A 25,664-nucleotide genomic window follows, 5' to 3' on the forward strand; every position below is an offset into this window, starting at 1 on the left:
AAGTTAGGCAGAACTTGATAAAGCTGTGGAAACAGTCGCCTGCCCCCCCCCCCTTCCTTACCCCCCTACCGGGTCGCCTGTCTGTGCGTCCTCCCACAGCATTTCTCGTTCTCCCAGGCTTTCACTCGTAATTCTACAACTCGATAGAAACATGGGACATATTTCTATTTCAATGAGGTATAGAACATAAAATAAAGAAATTATCGATTCTGAGCATGCCCAGATGCTTATGCTTTTGTTATGGGCGTCCTCAATACTGTTTTGCTTATGCTTGTGCTTGTGTCGTAGTGAACACCAGGTTCCGTCCGCACTATGCCGGAGAAATTTGGTAACGCAACAATCATAGGTCATTTTGGATTTGTGTTTGAAGAAAACTCTTCCGCTGAAGGAAAGCACGGTACAGATCGTGATGTCATTGTTTGCGTAAAGGTCCGTTTTCAAAACGTTTTCTGTCCACAATTAAACGCAAAGCCAGGGTTTTCAAATTCCTCCGTTTTGACATGATTCCTCCGGTTTGAAGAGAGTTTTTGAAAAGCTCCGTTTTCGTGACTGATTAGTGGGGACGGTAGGCCTAACCGTAGAAATAAAGTTGCGTTTTCAAATTCCTCCGGCATACTATGGACGGGCTCTTGCACAAATGTGACGAAGATGTAAGGCTAATCAAAGACCTGGGTTTTTTTTTGTATTCTGGCTCGGAGCAAACCATCATCAGCTACAAAAGCTTTCACCGCGCGTTCTCCCTTCGTTCCGTTTGCAACCTCTTGCTTTCCCGGTGAGTTCCATTCATGTAAAGATACGGTGATGGGGAAAGCAGCTTTCTTTTTCATCAAAATTGTGTGGAATTTCACCGCAAGCGCGCGACTCTCTACGCCTGGGACTGGCACTAGCCATGCAAGGACTGACAATGTCACGTGGACAAATCTTGCATTTCCCGCCAAAGACGAAACTCAACCAGCTATAGCTTTAGTTAAAGGAAGGATTATTTCGTTGAGACTCTGCCTTGATAATAGGGGGCTGTTAAAAGTTTTAGGGCGGCACGAGGATGAACGGATCGTTGCATCCGAGAACCGTGAAAAAAATGTTAAACAATATTTGAAAAATGTCCATTTGTGCATATACAGTCCATACGGATTCACGTGGGCTCCATACAAACAAAGGAAATGCAAAGTTGTACATAAGAAAGCGTGCAAAGGGTGTTGTTTGTTAAAAATTCGAAACGTATTTGTTAGCTGATTGGTCTAATCTTATTTTGCATATTCATGATGACTACTGCTGCTCATTCTGAGGTGTTTGCTTGTCATTTTAAGATGTTTGGTGTCGGAGTAAGATGTGTACTTGCAAGTTTCCCAGGTTCTGCGTGCGAAGCAAATTTTTACTTTGAAGAAGAAATGGCGTCCACGTTTGACACCCATTTCTGCCAATGGTTAGTATCAATTTCTTCGCATTCTTCCTTCGGAAGTAATATTTCAACCATGTGCGCTCGCCGGACTCGGTTTACATTTCGTGGTGAACTTCAGAACAACCGTGTGGCTTTAGTAACAGAATAAAAAGTAAGTTAGAAGCTAGTTCAGGAACCATACAAGACGCTTAAGGTCCTGGCGGTTTTTGTTTCGACGAAAGTTTGGCTTTCTACGCAAATGTAGCGTTTCTTTGTCAAGCTTTGTCTTGTACTTGTCAACGCACACTTGTGTTTACTCTTTACTCCTCGTTTACGCGTTTGTTTCCACACTTGGGTTTGTTACTTACGCAATTTTTACCTATTCTGTTTTCAGGGAGTAAACTTCTGAAGACAGGAATTTCAGTAAAAACACAAGGAGATCAAAAGGATTCAAGAAGGGAGGATGAAGACAAAGTTGAGAATAGCGTTTGAGAATTTGGTTAAATTGAAATCTCTCCGATAATGATGGCAGTCTTGAAACTAGAGGAGATATAATTGAGTTCAAAATCGTTTGTCAGTTTTTTTTTTCTCGGCTGAAATATCTGCATTAGTGTGACATTTACATTTTTCGGGCGCGAAAAATTAAAAAAAAAATGGTACAGCTGTAGTGATTGTGAATTAACCCTGCCATTTTTGACGGAAAGGTTTCAACCGCTTTCTAGCTATCATTTAGGACATGCTTTCAAATTATGGGGAGTTTGATTTCTTTGCTTGAGCGATCATCGACGTCGTTAAATATTATTTTATCGGTTCGCCATTTGCATGCTTCACTACGTGTATTTTGTCAAAGTCGAGTATTTTTTTGCTTTTCTCTTGAAAGTTCCAAATTGTTGTATAATCGCTCAACTCTCCTAAGTTTGAAAACCTGTTACTAGGCGATAAATGTTAAAGAGTATTTTATTAAGGTGGCGCTGCATGTTGGAAATGAAAAACCGTGATAGTAACTATTGGTTACGTGATCATGTCAGTCATAACAAATTCTGCTTTGATACAATTTGGACGAACAATTTAACATTTTAAAATTTCTTGTTCTCCAAAATCACATTAAGCACTAAGTTTTACTAAGGCTTAGTTTTTATTAGGATGTGAATTGTCTGTTGGAAGGCAATGCCCTTGCTCAAAAACAATATAAATGACTGGTGATGGAAAATTGTTTCAGTTGAGCTATCAAACTTTATGCTGTCGGAGAATTATTTCTACTTTTCAAATCTTTGCATTTTCAGATACGAAATTAAAGAAGTGTCTTGATCCATTCTTCGATTTGCAATCGAACAGACGTGAACGTTTATAATTTTTTTCCTTTTTTTCCAGAAAGGTCACAGTAATTAATTCATCTGATGTGAATTGTACATGTTAAAAGAGCAATTTCTTTGCTCAAAATTAATAATGGACCCAAAAGGTCTGAAAATCCTGCAGCTTGCTTGAAGTTAATTCAACTCAACTTGTTCAGTATAACTATCACACAATTTCTATCGATTCTTTCTTCGTCATTTGAAATTATGAAGCTTCTCAAATTAGTCCAGGAATTGTTCAGGATTCGTTTAAAAATCTGAATTCATTTAAGTTAATTTTTTTTTTGATTATTTGTAACATTTGTTGACATGATCACAAAATGTTATTTAAGACTTTCTTCGTTTTGTTTTTTCATTTTATGCGCTATTGTAAAAGCGCGAACCGAAATTTTTTGAAGTTTAATGTGTATTGACATGCAGAGCCACCTTGCAAATAAATAATTCTAGAAGAGGATATTGGGTTTCTAAATTGATCTTCGTATTCTGAATATACCAGATTAATTTTTCGGCCGATATTCTTTTGTACATTTATGTACGGAAAACGTTCGTTTTTATATTGTTTTTTTTTCCCGGAAGGGAGAGGTCAATCAGAAACCAAATATATCCTCTTATTTAACTTTCAGCGAGGCTGTAATGAATTATGTCTGGTATCAAGCAACTCTTTCCGAAAATGCAGGTCTAATTGTCTGATTTTTCAAATTGTTTTGGCTTTCATTTGTAATATCAGATATATTGAGTTTGCGAGATGTAGCTTCAATTGTCTGAATATCCCAAATTGATAAAGCTACTATCTGGACTGAAAAACATTTTGACAAAAAATATTCACGAATAGATATTTTGCTTTTCAAAAATTTGTAGCTCCAATTGTTTGATAGTTCTGAAACAATATTATTTTCGTCCGCAACTCAGACTTTTTTACTAAAAGTATTCAGTATTACATCTTTGATTTTCAACACTTATCTCCAATTGTCTGATTATTTGAAAATTTTATCGCTATCGTTTGCATTCACTAATTCAATCTGTTTTCACGAACGTAACTCCAATTGTCTGATTCTTCTAAAATTTTCTCGATACAGTTTGCTACGGACAAATCTTCACCACACATTTGCTATTAGTTCTATTGCCTGATTCTTCCAAAATGTCATTGCTTTCGTTTGCAAATGACAAAGTTTTCATAAATATATAATTAACCGAAGCCATAAGATATATAGCGATAAATTTTGAAGCTTGATAATCAGACATGAATCTTTAACACCCGGCTGGAAGTAATTTCTAGAAGATAACGAAGCAAGCCACGAACTTTTAAAGAAGCGTTTTAAAGAAAATCGGCCTATAATTTGTCGGGTTTTACTTTTTCATCTCGGCTAAAGATGACGGAAGTTCTAAAATGTTTCAAACGCTCGGACTAGATTGAAGCTTTCGCGGTTTTTTTGTTTATTATTTCGTAGGGATAATCGGGTTCATGGCTTGCCTTTGCTATCTTCTTGAAATATATTGCATGATGATATCACGTTAAATAGTTAAGCTGTGAATGACGGGCAGCTAGAAATCTATATACAGAAATGAGAAGGGCCAGTTAAAATATCTGCAACTGCAACGTTTCTGCAAAACATTGAGAAGGTGGCGACATTTTAGAATCGCTATAGTTAAGGGAGTTTATGTAGTTGGGGCGCAAGTTACCCTGCTATACAAAGTTCCTTAAATATTTCGATTTAGAAATGTTTTCACCTTCTCAGTGTTGTGTAGAAATGTTGCAGCTGTAGACATTTTAACTGGCTCGTCTCATTTCTGTACATGGATTTCTAGCTGCTCGTCGTTTTACGGCTGACTATTCAACAAGTTATCATCATGGAATATACCATCTTGAACACAAACAAATATTCACTGGATTCAAAATCTTAGTTTTCGGAAAAACTCGAATTATTGGAATCAAAATTTTTTCGTTAGTTTGTGTTGAATTTTTTTTTGGCGGGAAAAATACAAGGGGGTACCCCTTTTAAATTTTTGGCAAAAAAGTTGTCAGGGGAAACGCTGTGCAAATTTTTTCAAATTTTCCCGCCAAAAGTCTTAGTATATATAAGGCAAATTTTTATACTGACACCTTTGTAATTAATTTTATTGAATTTCAATAAACTAATTAAAGAAAACTTGTGACTTATTGATTTGTCATCATTTAATTTAAGTTATTTAACGTCAATAAAAGAAACAAAAGAAGACAAAACAAGTTTAAGCGTTGGATTTATTACTTTTATTGAGCGAATAAATAATACTTTCGAGTAATACACAGTTATTAAAAAATATTATCAGGAAAAAATTTAAAAAAAAAACGGCGCATACGTATTTTAGGCGCCCGTATTTTTTCTAAGTTTTTTGGCGGGAAAATAAAAATTTTCAACGAGGATTGACTATGAAAAGTTAAAAAAAGTGTGACAATACAGTAATTGAAAATAGCCCCAGGAAAAAAATTGAAAAAAACGGCGCATGCGTATTTTAGGCGCCTGTATTTTTTCTAAGTTTTTTGGCGGGAAAATTAAAAATTTTGACATGGGTTACCCTAAGAGTAAATTTAGGCAGCCAAGACAATGTTTAGAAAACATTTAATAAACAAGAGAAATTGATTTTGTACAAAATTTTGGTCCGTGAAAGAAAACTAGCAAAAAGTTGTTATTCTAAACACGAAGGCTAACTATAAAAATTTGCTTCTCAAAGAAAATCAACGACTTACGAAGCTCACGATACGAGAACTCGGTGAATTATACGATAGAAACGTACCTGACTATTGAACAACAGTGGTGTTACATTACACCAACGACCGTACAGAATATGTTAAAAAGTTTAGAACGGGAAGTATTCAAAAGCAGGAAATGTTGCCGTATTTGAACTGGTAACTCAGAAAATAAAGAAAATAAAGTTTCGTTTGGTACCCTGCTGCCTTGCCTAAACAAGTCAACAAAATATCAAAAGGCACTTCACAATCTTTATTTGCTAAATTAACACTTGAATCTCCCGCACAAAGTCTTATTAACACAGTCTCAACGGCCGCTAGTGTAACGTAACACCACTGATTTTCAAGAGTCACGTACGCATCAGTCACACAATCCACGAAGCTCTCGCATCGTGAAAGACAAAAAAAAAAAAAAAAACTGGATTTAAAACTGTGAAACAAACCTGACGAAACATTTTCCACAAACCCTAACTGTAAATCCTTTTTCGGGCCAGTTCATTTTTTATCGATAGCCTTTGCATTCTAGTTAATTTTGAAGAAAACATCGCCGATCCTAACGTTTAGTCCACGAACAAAAACTATCTGATTAGTCCTATTTTCGGTTCGAAAAAAATCTCTCAATCAGTCTTACTTTGGTCCCTTGCTACTTCATGTATGTCTGTCTCAAGTGTCCTAACTTCTTAATATTGCCTCCAGTGTCGTGTCGTGTCTTGTCTTTGTCTTTGCCTTTATCTTCCCTCAATCGTCTGGTCACTGAGAAATCCTGAAAGAAAGAAAGAAAAAAAAATTGTTTGATATGTGTCACACTGAGCTTTGTAATGTATTTGTGCTGCATTTGCACTTTATCTACAACTACACAAAGCTTTCTCCATCCTATCCCATATTGATGGTTGTCTTTATTCTCATCACCTGTTTGCTCGACAATGTACTGATTTTGTCAGCAGAAATTGGATTTTGATGACTTTTGTAAGCTAATGGGATCAGAAAACCTCAACATTAATTTACAGTAGCTATTAAATTGATAATGGCTTTGACCTAATTCATGATTATCATTGCTCTTTAAACAGAGAAGAAAAAAAAAAGTGGAATTTGCAGACTGGTTAGTACACTATAGCACAGGCTTTCGAATCCATCAATAGAAATGCCAGTAGTAAAATTAATGGCAATGTGGCACAAATATTTGATTCAACAATTTACTGTTTTTGCTGCTACTGTTGCTGCTGCTGTTGTTATTGATGTTGCTGTTTAAACAACAACAAGTGAAGATTAGCCAGCCTCTGCAACAATAACCATTGAAAGCTTCCCTTTTGTGACTGGAATATTTGAAATAAATGTACTCTCTCAATTTACTGTTGCTCTGCCAACCTTGTAAAACAAAACGTTCCGGTGACAACAAGAAGACTTGAAAGAAAACTAAGATAAGTCCCAAATACTTGAAAATATTCCAACAAATTTCAGCTCTAAATTGAAAAAGAAAATCAGTAATTACCTAGTTCTAATTACACAGTTCAGCTGATATTTGCCAACCAGTTTCTCTTTCAATGAACATGCAAACAAACCTTTCAGCAAAAAATCTTATTTTCTCATTTAGGAATATGTAAAGAAAGCTCTGCTTTTTCCTTGATTTCAGTGAGCCATCAGTTGTTACAAGAAACATGTTTAGATTCGTTGTTGTTTTTTTCAGTCAAAATTTGAGGTAATCTGTTGGATGTAAGAAGGATGCTGAGATAGTATGATAGCATGATTAGTTGGTAAAATTTGGAGTCAACTGATGACTGTCGATAAGAATGCTCACATTAAAACATGATTTCTCAATTACAACTGTTTGGAGGCATTAATGTAAGCTATAGGAAAACATAATGAGAGAAAACATGAACTGCATAATTTAGGGTGATTCCTTAGAAATAAATGATGTCAAACAATTTTTTTTGAAACTTTCCCTGAATGTCCGCTACCAAGCGTTGTTTCAAAGAAATAAACTAAAAAAAATGTCACCATGCTCGCAAAAAAGATCATGATGGGCCAATCTGACACCATTTTTGCCTAATCATGCGAGTTATTTTGTTGGTTCACATTACATTTTCTGGTAGCTGGAAAAGTTCTGTAAAGGAAAACTTGAAAAAAAAAAACTTGTAGATAGGAAGTTTCAAGCCCATGGAACAATGTAGTATACAGCTTTTCAGACAATCACACAATTTTTGTAAACTAAAAGGTTTGGTTTCAAGGTCATACATTTAATTTCCATCCTTGAATGACAGTTTTGTGCACGCTCAGGTTTAGCAGTATCTTTTTGTCCTTCCAAACAATAACTTAAAGAGGATAATTTGTACACCAAAATTATGTAATAGAGAATTTTGTCAGTATGGATGTTGTGATAGAAACATGATTTGTCAGTTAAAATTTGTAAGCATCTGTCATTTGTCAAGAACCATTTGGAGATCAAAACATGTCTTGTCAGTTACACGTTAAAATAGGCATCATCTGTCAGTGAGTAAGGATGCTGAGATCAAAACCTGATTTGTCACTTAAAATTTGGCATCAACTTTCAGTGGTCAGAACAGATGTTGTGATGATAACATGAATTGCCAGTTAAAATTTGGAATCATCTGTCAGTTGTCAATAATTTTCTCCTTACAAATTATTTCACTTCTCTATCAAGCAGACAAGTGATGAGAATAAAGTAAATCAGCAACTAGGAAATATTGTACAGTTAACAAATTTTGAAAACTTACACCCCCAAAATATCACAATAACTGGGGAGAATTCATGATTATTTTGTGCCTCTCTGGGCATTTCAAGGTCTTTTTTAAGTTTACGAGGGCCAACATTTTCAAACCTCAGGAGAAAGAAATTTTAAAAATTGACTAGATCTACACATTAATTGCTTGTAGTGAGACAAAGAAGCACCAGTTTCAGGTGATAAATCCTTGCAAAAAAAAAGAACTTTCAGCTCTTTTTGTCTTATCGAAAAAGGCATGGATGATCCCAAATTATCTTGACACCAATAAGTGTCATTCAACCAAATTTCTCAAGACTGAACTCCAACCTATAATGGTACACTGTACCTGTCCTTCAAACAGATTAAAATTATAGTGATACACTAGTCAACTGACACTAGAAAACAAAAACTTCAGCTGACCTGCCATGTCTGATGTATTTCACTTCCTCCACTGATCTTTTGGCGTCTTGTGTTTCTTGTTTGCCCTGAAAGATATACAAACATATTGCTGAATTACTTACAATTTGCTACTGTTGTTATATTTAGCATTGTAAATTTAACTGATGGAAAAACCACTAATAACAGTAGCAATAATATTACATAAAAATGTAGGAAAAGTTACACTTGCAAACAGAAATATACACTGACCTGGTCTAGCAGTATCTGACTCCTCCAGTGATCTTACAGCAGTTGTCCTACACGTATGTTGTTGTTTACTTTGATCTTGTTTGCCTGATAATAAATGAAAATATTTTGGTGAAAGACCTATCCCTTGCTGTTCACTTTTGAATAGAAGTTAATACAAGCAACATTGAAAATGGATAAAAACAGTGTTTTAATAAAAGTGATAAACTGAACGGCAGTTTTACCTAGTACACTTAGCACACACACGACACGTTACATTCTCCAGGTGAATATGGTCATTGTTCAACCTTCTCAACACATCAAGATAATCTAGTGTTCTTTTGAATGAGACCTCAAACTACAATATTTAGCCAAGTCTTTTTCAAGCTTTTGCCGATCAATGGAATCATTGACTTGCCTTTACTAAACACAGTAGATTAGCCCCACCAAAAAGAAACCTAGAACATCCAATATGCTACTGAAGGACAACATTCAATGCTTACATCAAGATAAGGTTAGCAGTTGTAATACAGGAGTCCTGAAATCTCTACACTAAGATAATGGTGTCATATTCAATAACAGTGCTATCCCCTTCATCAATTCTTAACAGAAAGAATTCCAACTGATACTACAAACAGTACTTGTAACTGTCATGTACATTTGCTAACTTCTATATATACACAGAAAATTACCTTTTCAACAGCTTTATCTGGCCCCGGAAGTAGGGGGTGACTCCCATGTAAAAAGGATGGGGATGCTTGTCAGAAATTTTGAGAATAACCCCTAAGAGCTACCAAGATCCTGCTTTGTGGGTGTGGCTCGAAATTTTTTCACCGCTTAGAAGCACCAATTCTAAAACAACACATTATCACCTGTCATATTTTTTCAGCTTAATACCCTAAAAGGTACCGCTAAAGCTCCTGCTGTGGACCTTTTGACGCTGAACACCCTTGGAGGTACTAAAACTGCTTTTTTAACTCCTAAAAGGTACAACGAGTACCCCTGTCCTTTTTATATAGGAGTCTCTCTCCCCCCCCCCCCCCCCCCCCCACCCCGGGTATATGCCATCCACCATTGGCCTTTTAGTACTCCAGGGCTGTCACGTTATGTTCATGTGCTCCATGTTTTACCTGATAAATAAATAATAAAAATAAATTACAATACAATACACATAGTTAGTAAGCGATGTATTGCCTGCTTTTTGCAACATTATGCCCACGATGTTCAAACAATCGATCAATTAATCAATCGTAAGTCTAATACAGACCAAAAACAGCGTAAGTCAAAAATAAATAAAAAGTCAAAATAAGGACAGGCTAGTCCACTATTCATTAATTTATCGATTTATTTTGGCTAACTAAGCATGTAAACGTCTTTTCATCCAATTAAGTAATCAAAAGTAGCAATAACACGTAAAGTTTTCATTAAATGTAACCTTACATGCCGAGGATGGTCAAAGACAATACTTACATCTTGAGGTCGCTTGCTGTTTCTGGCTCTTGAATAGGCCCGGAATAAGTAAGCGCATTTCCCCCCAGTTTGTTTCAGCAGAAAGAGTTTGTGTCTGGAACACGTTTGGGAACATTTCTTGTAATGTAAACTCGGTATTAGGCAAAGATTCGAAGGAAGAGGTGACCTCGTGCAAGGGTGCTGAAAATTAACGGCATTGCAAATTCAATTTGAGTCCCAGGACTGCCTGTCTTTCTTAGCCGCGGGGCCTTGGCGCGAGGAAAAGGAGGTTCTGAGACCACATGATTCTCAGTTGCTAAAACTTCTTGATTTCTAACTAAAACCTTTGCATTAGTGCTTCCACAGGGTTACGTTTTAACAATGGGATCATGTATATGTTACATTGTGGAGGAACTTACTGAAAACGTATCTCCGTAAGCAAGAGTCATAAGAGTCATAACTTGTAAGGTGCGCAAAATCCGTGCAATGGTACCCATTAAGCGCGTTTTTCTTTTTCTGAATGCCGCTACGTTTCGGGGTATCAGTGGCCAAACACATGGAGTTAATATTGAAAAGTCTCAATAGATACATTGCACCTTCTTAAATTAAAGGAACAATTTGATGTGTGTTTCTTGGCAAAAATGTACATCTTGGATCAGAGTTGACAAAAAGTCTTTTTAGCTTGCATCTTCTAGGAGTGGTTAGGTTCAGGTCACGAGTAAAAGGGTAAGTAAAAATTTTTGGCAGTTATTTTTTTACCTGACGTTAGAATTTTTTTCTTACTCATTCAGTGGAAAGGCAATGAGAACTTTAATTATGAAATAAAAAAGGGGGTGCCCATGCTCGTTAAGGAGCAGTGAGGCATTGAAAATGTCCCATTTTCGCGTTATTTAATGTTTATTACTATAACGCATTCCAAGTTATTGTAAACTCTTTGTGAGCCCAGACTCATGAAAACACGCCTCAAACTAGTCAATACTTGTGTCAGACACAAATAAACTTTTTATGTTTGATTTTGACAGAAAGCTGAATCCTTGTGAAAATATTGCAACCAAATTGCTTGCCACGGCTATGAAACTGCAAAATAGAAAAGACTACAGTGCAGCTGCTGTTCTCGTTATTTATTCAATTTTCAACAATAGAAATCAGATCAGTCTTTTCTCACTCAAAGCTAATGATTAGTTGATTAAAATGACTGGAAAAAAAATTGGGGTGCCCGAGCTCGTTAGTGAGCTATAGCCATTTTTCAACTGACAGAACACAATATCAAGGCAAATCCGCCATGTTTTCAATGTGCACGTACACGAACGCGCGCTAATGACGCCATAAATTATACGCAGTAAGGATGCGCAATGCAATACTGGGGAATGACCTTAAAGTAAGCTGAGACAACTTCACATATAATAATTATCGTATTTATTGATTCACTGGAATTCAACATTTTGAAGGAAATAGAAAATATGACTGCTTACAGGTCTGATTTTTTTCAATCGCAAAAGGACACTTTCAACGACCTGTTTTGAACGTGCTTTCTATTAAAGAAAAGATTTAAAGTTTACTTTTAGAGTTTTAGTGTGAGCCAGCTCATTATAAAAATTTTTTTTTTACAAAAACGCATCAAGTGCACAGTAGATATAGATAAACAGATTGAAATATCGCCCAGGCGAAAATAAATGGTTTAAACAAATTTATAACTACACGTTTTATCAAATATATATTTAAATACAGACAACTTATCTCCGCCTTTTTCGCATTGAAACCTTTTTGTTTCTAATCTCGAACTACCAAATCTTCCGAACGTTTCCTATACCAAATTGAAGCTTACGGAGCTGGCTATCAAACTATACCAAGAATTTTGAAATAAAATGAAATGCCGAATTTTCTTTTGACCTCTAAATGTGATAGGTAGGTATAGTTTGATAGCCAGCTATATAAGCTATAATTTAATATAGGGGTTTAGGAATCTACAGTTTAAATCGGACGCGCTATATGGCTTAGACATGGCATGCGGTAACCTTAACTTATTGCCTTACTTTTCTTGTCAAGTTAATTTGAGAACTTACAGACACATCACGACTATTCCATATTTGATGATCTGTAATATTCTCAACACATGACTGCTTGTCAATGAGTTCACGAATGTAAAGAGAAGTCAAGTTTTAATCGCTGTTAGATAAGACCCCGGCCACCGTTCAACGGTCTCAATTTATAAAAACTTCTAAGTACTATCCGCAGGCAGTAAATAATTCGAAATATAACAATTTGTCGTTTTAGCAATTTTCTGCAAGGATATTAAATAAATTGCGTACGAACTCTACCACTATATAAATAACACTTATCTGGACTTAAGTTATAAACCGTGCATATTAAATATGAATCGAAAATAACGTGTGCATATTGCATCAAAATTCGATTTCGAAGTAATTGTGACACTTCTAAGTCCAAATGAATTCACAATGTAGCCGACGAGGAATGAAAAATCCTGTTAACAACACGACTACGATTGGTTAGCGATCTTTTTATGATGGCAAAGGACTGGGTAAGGACAAGCCCTATATTTTACTCGGTCTGTTTTAGATACGGCTCAATTAGTTTCTAGTCCCCTTTACGTTTCTAATCTGAACTTCAGTGCCCCACTACTCATCTCAGATTTAAATGCAAAGGGCAAAACACAGTCGTTTGCTCTCACGTCACACCGACCAAAGGCACATTAAAGCATATTCGTGTGACGTCACTGTCTTCCTCATCTTCTATCCCCAGTTCTCCTCTCCTTCCAGTCTTCCGCAGTAAGTGAGCGTAGCGCGGTACCTCAGATTGAGAGGAACTGGGTCGATAAGCGTGTCTTAGATGAATGCTTTCTATGTGAAAATTGTCCGGCATCACTTGTTTGGGTCCTGGGGTCACGTGACGTAAATAGCCGAGTTTTTCTGGAGGAAGCTTGTAGTCTGGAGGAAGCTTGTAGTCTGGAGGAGGAATACGAGGCTGAAAGAAAATAGAGAGGAGAAGACTGAGGTTTATTTTTCTCTAAGAGGGCACGGCAACGAATCCTGCAATCTGATTGGTCCTTAGCAATGTCCGCATTTTCCTATCTCTGACCAAGGTCACGGTAACGCGCGCGCGATGTGTGTGTGGGAAAAGGTCAATAATTTTACAAGTGATATGAGAGAGAAGAATAAAATAAATAAGTTATTTACAGGCTTAGGGTCGGTCTGTGCAGTGAGAAACTGTGACATCGTGTGTGACATCCATGACAACAGAAAGTGTCAGGCTTTAAAGCTCTGTTGTCCAAAGGACAACAAAATTCCAAAACCGTAACGATCCAAAGAGCTGTTAGCCCAAACGTACGGCGAGCCGTTGTTTTCCGAGTTGTTCGAGAGACAATAGGCCCTTTGCAGCTAAGCCGTCACGTGACCTACTTTTCATAAAATTATGGGCTATAACTTAACGAATGCCAGAAATGGAAAATGCATGTCGAAAATATCAAAATGGCCAAGTTTGAGGCCCCCATCATCAGAGAATGAGATTTTATGATGGTCTGAATTTTTGAAAGAATAAGAAGATTTGTATGGAAAAATGTTGCTGGAGAGCAAGACCTTGCTCTCCAGCAACATTTTCCATACGAATCCTCTAAATTTTCCGAAAATTCAAACTATGGTATAAACTTACTCGTTTTATCCTGGGGCCTCAAACTTGGCCATTTTGGTATTTTCGATGCGCTCTTTCTGGCATTCTTTTAGTTATAGCCCATAATACAAAAAATTTTTAGGAAAAATTTGGTCACGTGACCCCAGCTGCAAAGGACCTATTGGATAGAATCTATTTTCCTTACCAATTCTTGGACGGGCTCAGAAGATGAGCGTGGTCTTTCCTGTTGAGCCAGAGCAAGCCTGACTAGATCTGCTTGATTTCGAGGCTCCTTTGGTTTCGGTTTTTCACGAACAGGTTTTTCTTGTAAAACAGGTGGTGACGCAGGCTTCTTGGGGGGTTCCTGTGGCGCTGGTTTTGGTTTCCATTCATTGCTCTTTGTCCTTCTCACGACAGGTTTTGGTTCTGGTGGTTTTGCTTGATTCTCAAAGAAATTTCTGTACAAAAATCAGGCATAATCATAAACAACACCTCCTCAAAGTACTGCTCAATAGCTTTCATTTGAATGACCACACACTACTGAGGTTTCATCCACACACCTTAAAGTTAGAACCACCTTGTACAGCATAATAAACAGTACCACATGAAAGTACTGCTCAATAGCTTTCATTTGAATGGTCACACACTAGGGTTTCATCCGCAGACTTAAAAGTTAGAACCACCTTGTACAGCATAATAAACAGTGCCACGTGAAAGTACTGCTCAATAGCTTTCATTTGAATGGTCACACACTAGGGTTTCATCCGCAGACTTAAAAGTTAGAAACACCTTGTACAGCATAATAAACAGTGCCACGTGAAAGTACTGCTCCATAGCTTTCATTTGAATGGTCACACACTAGGGTTTCATCCGCAGACTTAAAAGTTAGAACCACCTTGTACAGCATAATAAACAGTGCCACGTGAAAGTACTGCTCAATAGCTTTCATTTGAATGGTCACACACTAGGGTTTCATCCGCAGACTTAAAAGTTAGCACCACCTTGTACAGCATAATAAACAGTACCACATGAAAGTACTGCTCAATAGCTTTCATTTGAATGGCCACACACTAGGGTTTCATCCGCAAGACTTTAAAGTTAGAACCACCTTGTACAGCATAATAATACACAGACATTTTGAATCCTACCTGGCCTTTGCCACTACAGGTGTTGGTTTTGCCGTTTCTTTTGGAGGACTCTCTGTCCGCTCAACAGTGTCAGAGGGTTTTCCTACAACAATAGACAGCATATTTCGGACACGGCGCTCTTGATCTGCAACAAAACAACAGCATGGATTGTTCGTAATGAAGATGATAATGAGCTTCATTCTAATTCTGAGCGTTTAAGGTTGTACCCTGTACTAACCGGGGAGTCTTATTCAAAGGCGATTATCTTTCAACTTTAACTCGCTTTACACAGGTATTACAATTAACGTGTTTTACCTTTAGATTCCTTTTTCAGCCTATCATCCTGAAAAGACAAAGAAAAAATATCTTTTTAACTGAATACAAGATTAACTTTCAACACAACGTATCATTTGTCGTGAAATGTCCAAATTATGGGTTTTATTTATTTTATTTTATTTTTGGAGAGGACTAACGACGACATGCAATACCCTTCCATTGTTTCTGTATGAGAGCTCGATCGTCGTCTTCCCAAATTAAGGTACATTTTAGACGATTTACAACCTTAACCCTGTGCGGAATAAGCTATCCGTTGTACAGAGGTTTCAAGAAAACCCTAAACTTAAGGTCACGACTAAAAGAACCCAGGCCATTGTAGAGAGCTGGCCAGTATGACGAGACAAACTTAGTCAACTGAATAATGGTTGAACAACTTGTTCAAATAAATTCATTTATCTAATGTCGTCCACGACAGTTCTGCTATGTCTTAAGCGTGTCTTCGAGGTAACGCCACATTCATTTAAATAACGGTAGCAAAACTCACCGCGAAATGTTTAAAGTACGTTTCATCTCCTGCAGACCAGATCTCTTTCCTGAAGAATGAAACAGTGACCTCAAAATCAGCTTATTACTTACGGTTAAAATGTCTAGTGTAGAATATTCGAGAAAAAAGGTGTTCTTTAAGTACAAAGTCATTGAAATACAAGAGAGGATCATGTGGTGGGTTCTCTCTTTAATAAACGTATCAGGGTCTCACAAGTTGTTTGCACAACCAATTACATTTGATGTATAGTGGTTAGGGATGGACCATTATTGCTTTGAGGGGCAGGAGTGGGGCGGGGGGTGGGCAATTTCCTGGTGCATGAATGTTTTTCTAATCTTTAGGTTGTGCATGATTTATTTTTGGTGGGCAAAAGCCTGTGTGAGAATTATTTTTAAAAGTCAAACACAGGACCTGGGTAGTGGAAAACACTGCTCGATTCTTCCCCCATGGCTCCCCTGGCACGATCTCTTTTTTTTTCAGCAGTTATTACTGCGCAGGAATATATTTGAAAATTGCCGAACCTCCCTCCCCCCTCCAAAAAATTACGGTCCGTCCCTTGGTTGAATCAGAGAGCACATTGGTAACAAGAGGAAAGAGACAGGCCGCTCTTATAACTAGAAATTTGTACAAACCTGTAACTACGGGTGCTTCGTGAGGAATCTTTGCTATGCATCTCCGCTAACACAAGTTCTCCTGTAAACATTTCCAGAGAGTAGCAAGTTACCAGTCAGAAAATCCGGCGACAATAAAAATTGCTACTGTTGTTGTTCGTACTTTCATTATTACTGGCAGACGTCAAAATCAACATTAACTTGCTGGATTCAACAATGATCCAATCTCAGCTTAAAACGCGCTCTCACACAAACTCCCCAAGCTTGGTTTCTATTCTCGCTGAGACTCTTATCAATCCTATTCAGTTTACACATTCTGTTCTGCTCTCCTTCTCTAATACTTTTGTTTTCATTTCAACCTTTTTAAAATAAATATTTCTACCAAGACTAGTTAATAAACCGTAACTTACTTGGCCGCACTTCGAAGCTCCTCCGTTGTGGACTTCTGGGGACATTACTAGCAGGGGCTCTGTCGTGGTGTCGTCCACTTTGCGGTGGTCCCTTAGGAAGTACTTGTACTTTGACCGGTCTCGGCGGAGTCTAAACATGACCAACAGTGAATTTTAATACAATTTTCCGTCGTGGTTCACGTTCTCCAGACAACGCAGAATTTGGTCTTTTCACGTTGTTGTTTTACAGAGGACGGCAAAGAAATGTACCAAGAGTTATAATGCACGTGCACAGCCATTGTATTGTTCATTTTAAAAACCTTTTGTTTAACGACGTATCCGTTGCCGTTGTCTTTGCGGTTTTCTTAAACTCCACAAAGTGCAAGACGAGCGTAAAATATTCATTCAAAGAAATCACAGTCATTGCGGGGGGATTTATGGAAGGGGGAAGAACAAATACTTTCTGCAATCCGAATCCAGTCTTCTAGCGAACTAAATCTGGTTACAGGCTCAAGGTAAAAGCAATGGCGAAGAGAGCAGGATGCAGCTAAAACGAAAATTCTCAAAACGAACTCATCAAAAAGATGCGCAGCAAGTTTGAAAACAACGTTAAATCCAAATCAAAATAATAGGAATTATTAAAAGCAACATAAATCTCTATAATTTATCGCTTGATATAAAAAAAAAAAACCTACCGGTGGACTGGGCGGTGGCTCGGAGTTGTAGTGTCGTTGTGTTTTGGTGTGTTCTAGCAGATTATTCCAGGACGAATTTACCTTGAAAATAGATAGCAACATCAACAGCACTGAAAAAGCTAAGGATCTCAATAGTAGTCTTTAGTACGAGACGAAATAAACAGTAGAAAAAGACAGAATGGCTAGCTGCTCCATGAAAAGACGAATTCTCACTTGTAACGCAATCTTTCCTTCAAATGAAGAAAAGCTTGCTTGACGATAGCATACACGTCAAGTAAAGGTTTGCATGACGAGTCCACATGAAAGAGCGAGGGAAATTGCGTGACAAGCCAAAGAGAGCGTCGTCGTAAACTGCTGACCTGTTGTATAAAGAAGATCATCTGTGTCTCTTGCTGTGAGGCCAGCGCTTCTTCATCATCGTTTGTCAAACGTCCTACTCCAGAGGTTGACCAAAACTCTTCAGGATCTTTACGTCTTCCTTCTGTAGATATAAAAAATAGCGCGAAAACCAAACAAAACCCTTGATTCCACAGTATCTACGTGTACAAAATGAAATTTTGTCTCTTCTCGCTGCTTTGGAAAGTGTATGAAGTCCTGTCCAAATGGAAAATGCTTGGCGATCAAACACGATCAATAAGTAATGTACTTTGTAAATAAGGTGTGAAATTCAAATTAAAAAAAACCAAGGGGAAAAAATAACACGATCCAATATTGTTTGTTGACCAGTCATTTTCCCGTTTGGACACCTTGTTTGGCCGTGTTGGATCGCGTTTAATAAAATTTGAACGAAGTCAAACATTTGATCAAACATTGTAAAACATTTTGTTCGTTCAAACGTGTTTGAAACGGCCTGGCCACTCAGTGCTGCATCAACATGTTTGGTCGCCAAACAATGTCTGATCGTGTTTGGTTGCCAAACATTTCCTTTTTGGACAGAGGTTAAGACCATTGAGTTTTGTCAGCGAGCGCTAAAACATGCGCTTTTTCAGGAGCCGCGATCTCACTGGTCAGCAGCCTCTGTGTACACGACTGAAGATCGATTTAAACCATATTGGTCAAGGTGAACAAACCTTTGATCACGATAGCGCCCTTTTTGAGATCCACCTGCAATCAGACGAAAGCTTGTTTAGAACTAACATCGTAGTAACAGTACTGGTGGTAAATCTTAAAGCCCTTATGTCTCTCCGTCGCGTGATCAGATATGTTGTTCTCATTAGGTTTACCTGGTTTCTGTTGAGAAACTAGCTGTTGATTACAAATAAGGTATAACTCCACCTTTTCTCCACCCGCTAATACGGTATCATGGCAACGTTTTCGTCTGGTCTTTTGTTATCATAAGAACCTTGTTAGGGACGCACTATAATATTTTTTACGGTGGGGCGTTGGGCAATTTTCTGGGGCATGATATGTTTTTCTCACCTTTAGGTTTCTGGTGGGTAATAGCTTGTGCAATAATTATTTTTCAAAGTCAAACACAGGACCTGGATGGTAGAAAGCACTTGCTGGATTTTTTTTTTCCCATGACTCCCCTTGCACGATTTCAGTTTTTTTCAGCAGTTTTTATTGTGCAGGAATTTTGGGGGGCATTGCCCAATCCCCCCCCTCCTTCCTCTCAAAAAATAATGGTCCGTCCCTCATAAGACCAAGCCTTTCACACAACCACATTTTCATGGCCCAAATTAAAGGTGGTGGGTGGTCGTATCAAGGATATTCAACTGTAAAAAGAAATACTAAATAAATTTTCGTACATTTTTGTGTCCCTTCTGAGCTCTTAGCAACACGTCTGATGAATCCTCGATCTGAAAAGAAAAATGGAAATACAGTGTATTCATATTTGCTAAAATTTTGATGAAATCGAGACAGATTTTGCAGAATTTCAAAGCAATTTTATCTGAGCCCAGTGTCGTGGGTGCTCCTTTATTCTACACGGGCGATTGCTAGTTGAAAATCGTTACTAGCGCCCCATTTTATCAAAACCCACAACAAAGTCATAGACTTTTCGTTCCAGAATAGCTTGCGGTTATAGCCATACTCAATAAGTTTTAAATACAAACGGAACATCCCTCAATAGCAGAGTACATTGACTGTAAAGTGTTCCTTATAGAAGGAAAAAAATATTCACCAAAAAAGTGAGTTCTGCTTGCTACAGGAAGCATTTTCAAACACGTTTATCAAAATTCTTACCTGCTGCAAGAAGTAAATCCTTTTGGTTTCCATTTTTGCTGCTACCGTTTTGAGCTTGGAAACATCCTTGCGGGCCTTGTAACCACGATAATCTGAAAATAGAAAGAAAACTCAGTTTGCAAAAGCAACTGCAATTATTGAATGTCTGATCCATTGCCTGTAGGAGGAATTTGAATTTCTTGCACAAAAAAGAAAGAAAGTAACATGTGGCATGTGTGGAAGTAACAGCCGGTAAACTAGTCACATTGTAACAAATTTGTGCAAGATTTCCTAACGTTTTTCTACAATATTACTTACTGGACTGAATTTGAACTGCTGCTCTTACTTTGGCTCCTGTTGAAAAAAAAATTCATACAATGACTCACAGAATGCGCATTACAAACTCCACCAATGTTATAGTAGACAGCAGAGTCATTCAACAGCGCGTCCACGCGGGACGAGGTGGGGCGAGCAAACGAAACTAAGAGCTGACTTAGCAAAACCTGAGCTCCAGGCCCTCCCTATAGCCTCTCTAAGCAGCCCGTCTAAGTACACCAAAGCCGGACACGAAAACCCCGAAAAATCAGCAGGTGCAAAAATTGAGGAAAGTGTCTCCCCGACCAAGGCAGTGGTGCCGCCCTTGGGGTTTTAGGATATCCTAATTAAACGTAGTGTACACAAAGATAGTAAATTACAGCGACGTCAAGAAATATAAACAATAGGAGAGTAACATTCGTGCATGACCAAGAAAAAGGAAAAAGGAGCTTTACAACTGTACACGGCGAAGGTTGACTGTAGAATGTCTTACCCTGCTAACGGCAACTAATTTCAAACTCTAATCCCGTTGAACACTACGCACCTCGAACCCGTTCCCAACCTTCTGCTCTATACCGGTAAAATGGTAATTTATGCTAATTAGGGATTATCGCAAATTACATTTTGCGCTTGTCACAATGGTAAGGAGCGTGTGACGGTCCTATAAGAACGTTTGCGTGACAAGCCATAAACACGTTTGCGCAGAGGCTGGGTTAAGCCATTCCACGCGGAAACCATTTTGGATGAAGTGTTTTCTAAGCGTTGCTGTGACACCGAGCAATGTGACGTCTTACTTTGTTTCTCTTTCGCTCTCTTCTGTCTCCTTCTAATGACTGCCATATTTCTTCTTACACGGTAACCACGATAAGCTGTGACAGAAGACAAAATGAGTTCAGAAAAACGTATTCAAACTAGAAGAAGCCCGGTGCTTGACTAGAAAATGTCGGAAAACAGCAAATTAGTTATTTTCCGACATTTTCTAGCCAAGCACCAGACTTTTTCTAGTTTATTTAAAGGTAGAAGCAAATGGAATGCGAAAGGAGATTACGAAACTTTACTACAAAACAATAAAATCACAAGATTTGAGATTTTACGCGATTTCCAATAGATTCACCACGACAGGTTTGTTAGCGCGCAGTTTGTGTACTGGTCAGTTTTACTGAAAAAAAATTAACTACAGCTTTATTTAGAAAAAGGATCCTAAATCCAACTTTCTGCTTGTAAGAAACACCGTAACTTCCCAATATAAGCTTCACAAAGTTCTACAGTAAGCTCTGTGATAATAATGGCAGATGTTCTTGCTGCTTATCGCTAAGCTAAAGCAGTACCTGATCTGAAGCAACCTTTACACCATAATATCCATTTACCTAGCCTGTCCACAGACCCTCTGTTTTGTCTTGCGTCGAGATCGCAAGCAAAAGTATTAACCGCAGGGAATTTAAAAAAGACCAAACGCAAGGAGGTGGCCTTGGAGAACGACAAGAATTGCGCCCACTTCCCCACCGCTCTCGCGCACTCGCATCGCTCGCGCGCTCGAAACTCGCAGCAAAAAAAATGAACGTCTGTGGACAGACTTCTATTCACCTGCTTGAATTGTGGTCGCGCTCTTGTGTTTCAAACGACGCATGCGCTGGTAACGTCTCCTCACAAGATAACCACGTACCACTGTGAAGAAAAATAAATCCAAGTCCCGCTTGATGAACCTTTTCAGTCATAAGATCAAAATTGTAATTCTCCTTACAGGTCACCATACATTTATAGCAATGCGAATTCTGAGAATTTGGTTTTTCATCAAGACAATAAAAGTTGATGATTTTTTTATTCTCTACTTGTAAGAGTATTGGTGATGTAAAGAGAAAGAATGGAAAAGATTTAAAAGAATTGTGAATCGTTTAGCTACATAAATAAGATAAAAAGTGCAAGCTAAACTTTTCAAGATGTGCCACGCGGAACAGCTCGTGTATAAGAACTGAAAAAAATTGGCCGGGTCACTGTAGAGAGGAATTCGTTATAATCTCTCAGAAGGAACAACCTTTATGTAGCATTTAGACTTTTCAGAAAACTGGGAAAGACTAATATTACCTGTTTGAATTTTGATGGCGCTCTTGAGTCGTTTTTCTTTCCTCTTCTTTTTCACTTCCTGTTGAAAACGTTTCCGGGCTAGGTAACCACGCGAATCTGCCAGGAACCAGGCAAACGAGAGTAAATAAGTTTACTGAGTGGAAGTGGAGCGCTTGGTTTATACTCTCGCCTTAATAGTAAAATATTTCCCCAAAAATAGTAAAATTACAAGATTTTGCAGGATTTGCATGCAAGACAGTTTCTTTATTCCAAAAACTTCTTTCCAGAGAGATCTTCTTTATTTTTCAAACATTTAACACCGAAAATCTCACTCTCAAACGTCAGTAGTCTCAAAGATTTCAGCAGTCTTGCTTATTTCATCAAGCTTTCTTTCCACTAGTAGTATCCATTAGTTTGTAGCTCACAACTGAAGTAGAAGGTACGTCAAGATGCCACAGGCCCTCCCTTCATCGTGCACACGTTGGCTCACAGAAGCCTTTGATCAAAACGGTCCAAGAGAAACAGCAGCGGCATTTAACTTTCAATAATAATCTGTTATTCATAGGACCTTGGGTAATTTACTTACGTTTTTGAATGACGATTGCCGCTTGTTGCCTTTCTCGTTTCAGAATTGCGTACCGTCTTCGCACTAACCAGCCTCTTATAACTGCGGGAAAAGGAATAATTTTCTAGTAAACTATTCACTAAACGACAACAGAGATTGAAAGGGCCCACAACTTCGACATCTATCGTGCGTCAGATTCTCGGCTCCAGGGGCCCAGGTCTGGGCCTGACTGGGTTCACTGTGTTGTGTTCTTGGGTGAGACACTCAACTCTCACAGTGTCTCTCTCCACCCAGGTGCATAAATGGATTAATGCTGGGGGTAACCCTGCGATGGACTAGCATCCCATCCCGGGAAGAGTAGAAACATTCCCAGGGATTCATGCCACAGAATTCAGAGCTCGCGCAGGTTGTTTCGATCCCCAGGTTAGGAACAAGTTTTACCTTAACTTTTCTTATTGGGAATAAAAATAATTAAACAGTTTGATTAGTAGAACTGTCTCAATCTCGACCGGTAGGCCGTTTCCGAGTTGCCTTGTGCCTCTGTGTGAAAAAAAGTTTTCGTGCAAAACCATTCATATCAAAATGTGTTCCCCCTACAAGTTCATTTTCATGCAAATCAAAATCATTTTCATGTGAAAGGTTTTTTTACGAGGACTCGCTTACAAACAAAGACACAAGGTAACCCAGAAATGGCCTATTATGAGATGAGGATAACTAACGATGGCGAAGAAGGAAAGTAATTTTAAAACAGCAGAGCTTGCTTTGTCACAAAAGTAACAAACACGAGCTTGTAACACAAACCAACCTGTCTGTAAAGTGACGACCTTTCTCCTGTGTATCTCAAGAAGCCTGGCGAGTTCCTCCACGTGGTAGTACTTGAGAAACACTTTGGTTCGACCAATGAGCCAGTTCTCTAGCTTACTTTTTGTTAAAATTTTACTACAGGTCGTGGCATCGCCAGGGATTTTCTTGTGAAGAGGGTAAGCGAGTATTTGGTACCTGAGGGAGCCAAGAAAGAAAATAAAAAGAGATTTAGACGAGAGTGAAAGAAGACACAAATAGAGAAGGAAACCTACAAAAACTAAGTTATGACAAATCGCTTCAGACATATTATGCAGCCGGCTTGTTGTTATTCTTCATCTGATTGCGGCGGTTTTCAATTGGGTGTCGTAAAACCAAAACCAAAGTTAACACTCCAGCAAATCACAAAGGACACAGATAATACTGTGAACCAATCAAAACTCGAAGTAATTACATGTAGCTGAAGAGAAGCGCGGGAAAACGCGTGCAAACGAGTCATGATTGGTTTTAGTTTTACTTCTGATTGGATGAAAATTGGCGCGAGTTTTTTTAAGCCAATCGTGTAGCGTAGTAAGTGCAAAACCAATTACTTCGCAACACTCAAATGAAAACCAGTCTATATTGCTGCAGTAACTGGTTAAACAGAAAAACAAAACCAACAAAAACAGCCCCTACAGTCTACATAACCCAGTGGGAAAGCCAGTATTTTTTTTTTTTTTCCATCATCGAAAGGTTACACGCACTAGTTCGGATACAGGATTTTAGAGAAGGGGGTTCAAGATACAGACCGGGCTGCGGGGGCCCTCAGAAGTGGGATTTCCGGCATTCTGAGGCCAAGTCAGCATGGTATAATGTCTCTTTTTTTTTAAATTTAGGGGGTTCGACCGAGCCCCCCCGACCCCCCCCCCCTACATCTGCCCAGACCCTCAAATACCGTTGAAGTAAGACCTTTCTTTGCTTATTGATTTGTAACTGCAAATAAGATATTTGTCCAATTTAGGAAACCATTCTTAAAAACTTAACCATCACATTCAGTTACAGTCAACTTACCTTTTCACAAATTCTGCAAACACAATTCTCTCCGAGTATCCCTAATACATTGAACAACAAATAAAACTGAGCATTACGTTGTATAAGGTCATTCTAATGGATAAAACCCTAGTGTGTGACTATTCAAACGAAAGTTATTGAGCAGTACTTTCATGTGGTACTGTTTATTATGCTGTACAAGGTGGTTCTAACTTTTAAGTTTGTGGATAAAACCATAGTGTGAGACCACTCAAATGAAAGCTATTTAGCAGCACTTTCATATGGTTTTTCTGACGTTTAAGTTCGTGGATGAAACCCTAGTGTGTGACCATTCAAATGAAAGCTATTGAGCAGTACTTTCATGTGGTACTGTTTATGATGCTGTTTATTTATTATCTCACTTTTAAGTCTGGGGACAAACCCCCAGTTCTAATTACTAACCTGCCGACGGATTCTTGTAGTTTCTAGCACTCCAGTGTATCTGAGCTGTGTTTGAACTTTTTCCTGGTCAAACTTACCAGCAACCATCTGTTCATTTGGTCGAATGCACCTGTTATGACAAAATACACTCAGTAACCGCAAATGATATGAAAGACCCAGTACTATAGAAAGAGCTTTTTTTTGTTTTTGTTTCTTTATTTATTGTAACTTTTTTACTTACCGCACAAAGTGAGATTCTGCGGGCAGCAGCTTGGCCAAAAGATCACGGAGCGAATACTAAGAAAAAGAAAAAAAAAAGAAAATTCTAAGAAATAAAGAGCCAACGTTTTCATCCACGGACAGTTTGCAAACTATGAATATTCCTGGAAAAATCTTAATCGTGTCACGTCATCTTGACGTTTGTTGCTTAGCAAAAACCCTGTCGAAATCTGCGGGCTCAGGAACGGGTCTGTTGAGTTAAAGACCGATTGAGTTACAAGTACGTTTGGATTAGAACATTGCGTTTACGCGAATGACAATGCTATTTATATTCTCTTGAATCAGTTTCGTCTCAATCAATCATGCGCGCAAACAGTTATCTTGTTTAGGAAGCTTATGCATAGCGTCTCAAAGTACTTTGTTTCATTAACTGCCTTTAGGAGGTAGCTTTCTGCTTAGCTGGAAGGGACTGATTTTTTCTCTTAATACTTTATCATGTATTGGAAGACTGGAATCAAATGGCATCCCAAACCTAGTACGTCTGTATGCAGGCATAGCTGGAGTGGCGTTAAGTTGAT

At 38.2% G+C, this 25,664-nt stretch overlaps 1 protein-coding gene and 1 long non-coding RNA gene across 6 annotated transcripts in view; both read right to left on the reverse strand.

Moving 5' to 3' along the window:
• Nucleotides 1-4,963: 4,963 nt before the first annotated feature.
• Nucleotides 4,964-9,838, reverse strand: LOC110063461 (uncharacterized). Of its 4 annotated transcripts, XR_016206720.1 has the most exons (5): nucleotides 9,491-9,838; nucleotides 8,823-8,906; nucleotides 8,595-8,659; nucleotides 6,653-6,820; nucleotides 4,964-6,218 (listed from the first exon to the last, which is right to left on the reverse strand). It is a non-coding gene; the product is annotated as an uncharacterized LOC110063461 (long non-coding RNA). The 4 variants fall into 4 exon arrangements; XR_016206721.1 differs by having other exon boundaries at nucleotides 6,653-6,732; nucleotides 8,823-9,838; XR_016206719.1 differs by having other exon boundaries at nucleotides 8,823-9,838.
• A 1,808-nt stretch (nucleotides 9,839-11,646) lies between these two features.
• Nucleotides 11,647-25,664, reverse strand: part of LOC110063488 (myosin-IIIb-like) — a 42,993-nt gene continuing 28,975 nt past the window's right edge. For both annotated transcript variants that reach the window (XM_089288124.1, XM_089288125.1), the window contains exons 30-50: nucleotides 25,109-25,164; nucleotides 24,889-24,997; nucleotides 24,469-24,509; nucleotides 23,423-23,616; nucleotides 22,639-22,719; nucleotides 22,074-22,169; nucleotides 21,576-21,656; nucleotides 20,786-20,860; nucleotides 19,995-20,030; nucleotides 19,698-19,789; nucleotides 19,262-19,312; nucleotides 18,584-18,617; nucleotides 17,873-17,994; nucleotides 17,514-17,594; nucleotides 16,840-16,969; nucleotides 16,451-16,511; nucleotides 15,819-15,867; nucleotides 15,314-15,341; nucleotides 15,020-15,143; nucleotides 14,077-14,329; nucleotides 11,647-13,229 (exon numbers count right to left, since the gene is read on the reverse strand). In XM_089288124.1, coding sequence (XP_089144250.1) covers nucleotides 12,933-13,229; nucleotides 14,077-14,329; nucleotides 15,020-15,143; nucleotides 15,314-15,341; nucleotides 15,819-15,867; nucleotides 16,451-16,511; nucleotides 16,840-16,969; nucleotides 17,514-17,594; nucleotides 17,873-17,994; nucleotides 18,584-18,617; nucleotides 19,262-19,312; nucleotides 19,698-19,789; nucleotides 19,995-20,030; nucleotides 20,786-20,860; nucleotides 21,576-21,656; nucleotides 22,074-22,169; nucleotides 22,639-22,719; nucleotides 23,423-23,616; nucleotides 24,469-24,509; nucleotides 24,889-24,997; nucleotides 25,109-25,164 — 2,091 coding nt within the window. In that variant the 3' untranslated portion in view covers nucleotides 11,647-12,932. The remainder of the gene's footprint in view (nucleotides 13,230-14,076; nucleotides 14,330-15,019; nucleotides 15,144-15,313; nucleotides 15,342-15,818; nucleotides 15,868-16,450; nucleotides 16,512-16,839; nucleotides 16,970-17,513; nucleotides 17,595-17,872; nucleotides 17,995-18,583; nucleotides 18,618-19,261; nucleotides 19,313-19,697; nucleotides 19,790-19,994; nucleotides 20,031-20,785; nucleotides 20,861-21,575; nucleotides 21,657-22,073; nucleotides 22,170-22,638; nucleotides 22,720-23,422; nucleotides 23,617-24,468; nucleotides 24,510-24,888; nucleotides 24,998-25,108; nucleotides 25,165-25,664) is intronic.

This window comes from Orbicella faveolata, unplaced genomic scaffold (assembly GCF_042242905.1).
Source record: "Orbicella faveolata isolate gen_17 unplaced genomic scaffold, um_ofav_v1 contig_15, whole genome shotgun sequence".
NCBI lineage: Eukaryota > Metazoa > Cnidaria > Anthozoa > Scleractinia > Merulinidae > Orbicella > Orbicella faveolata.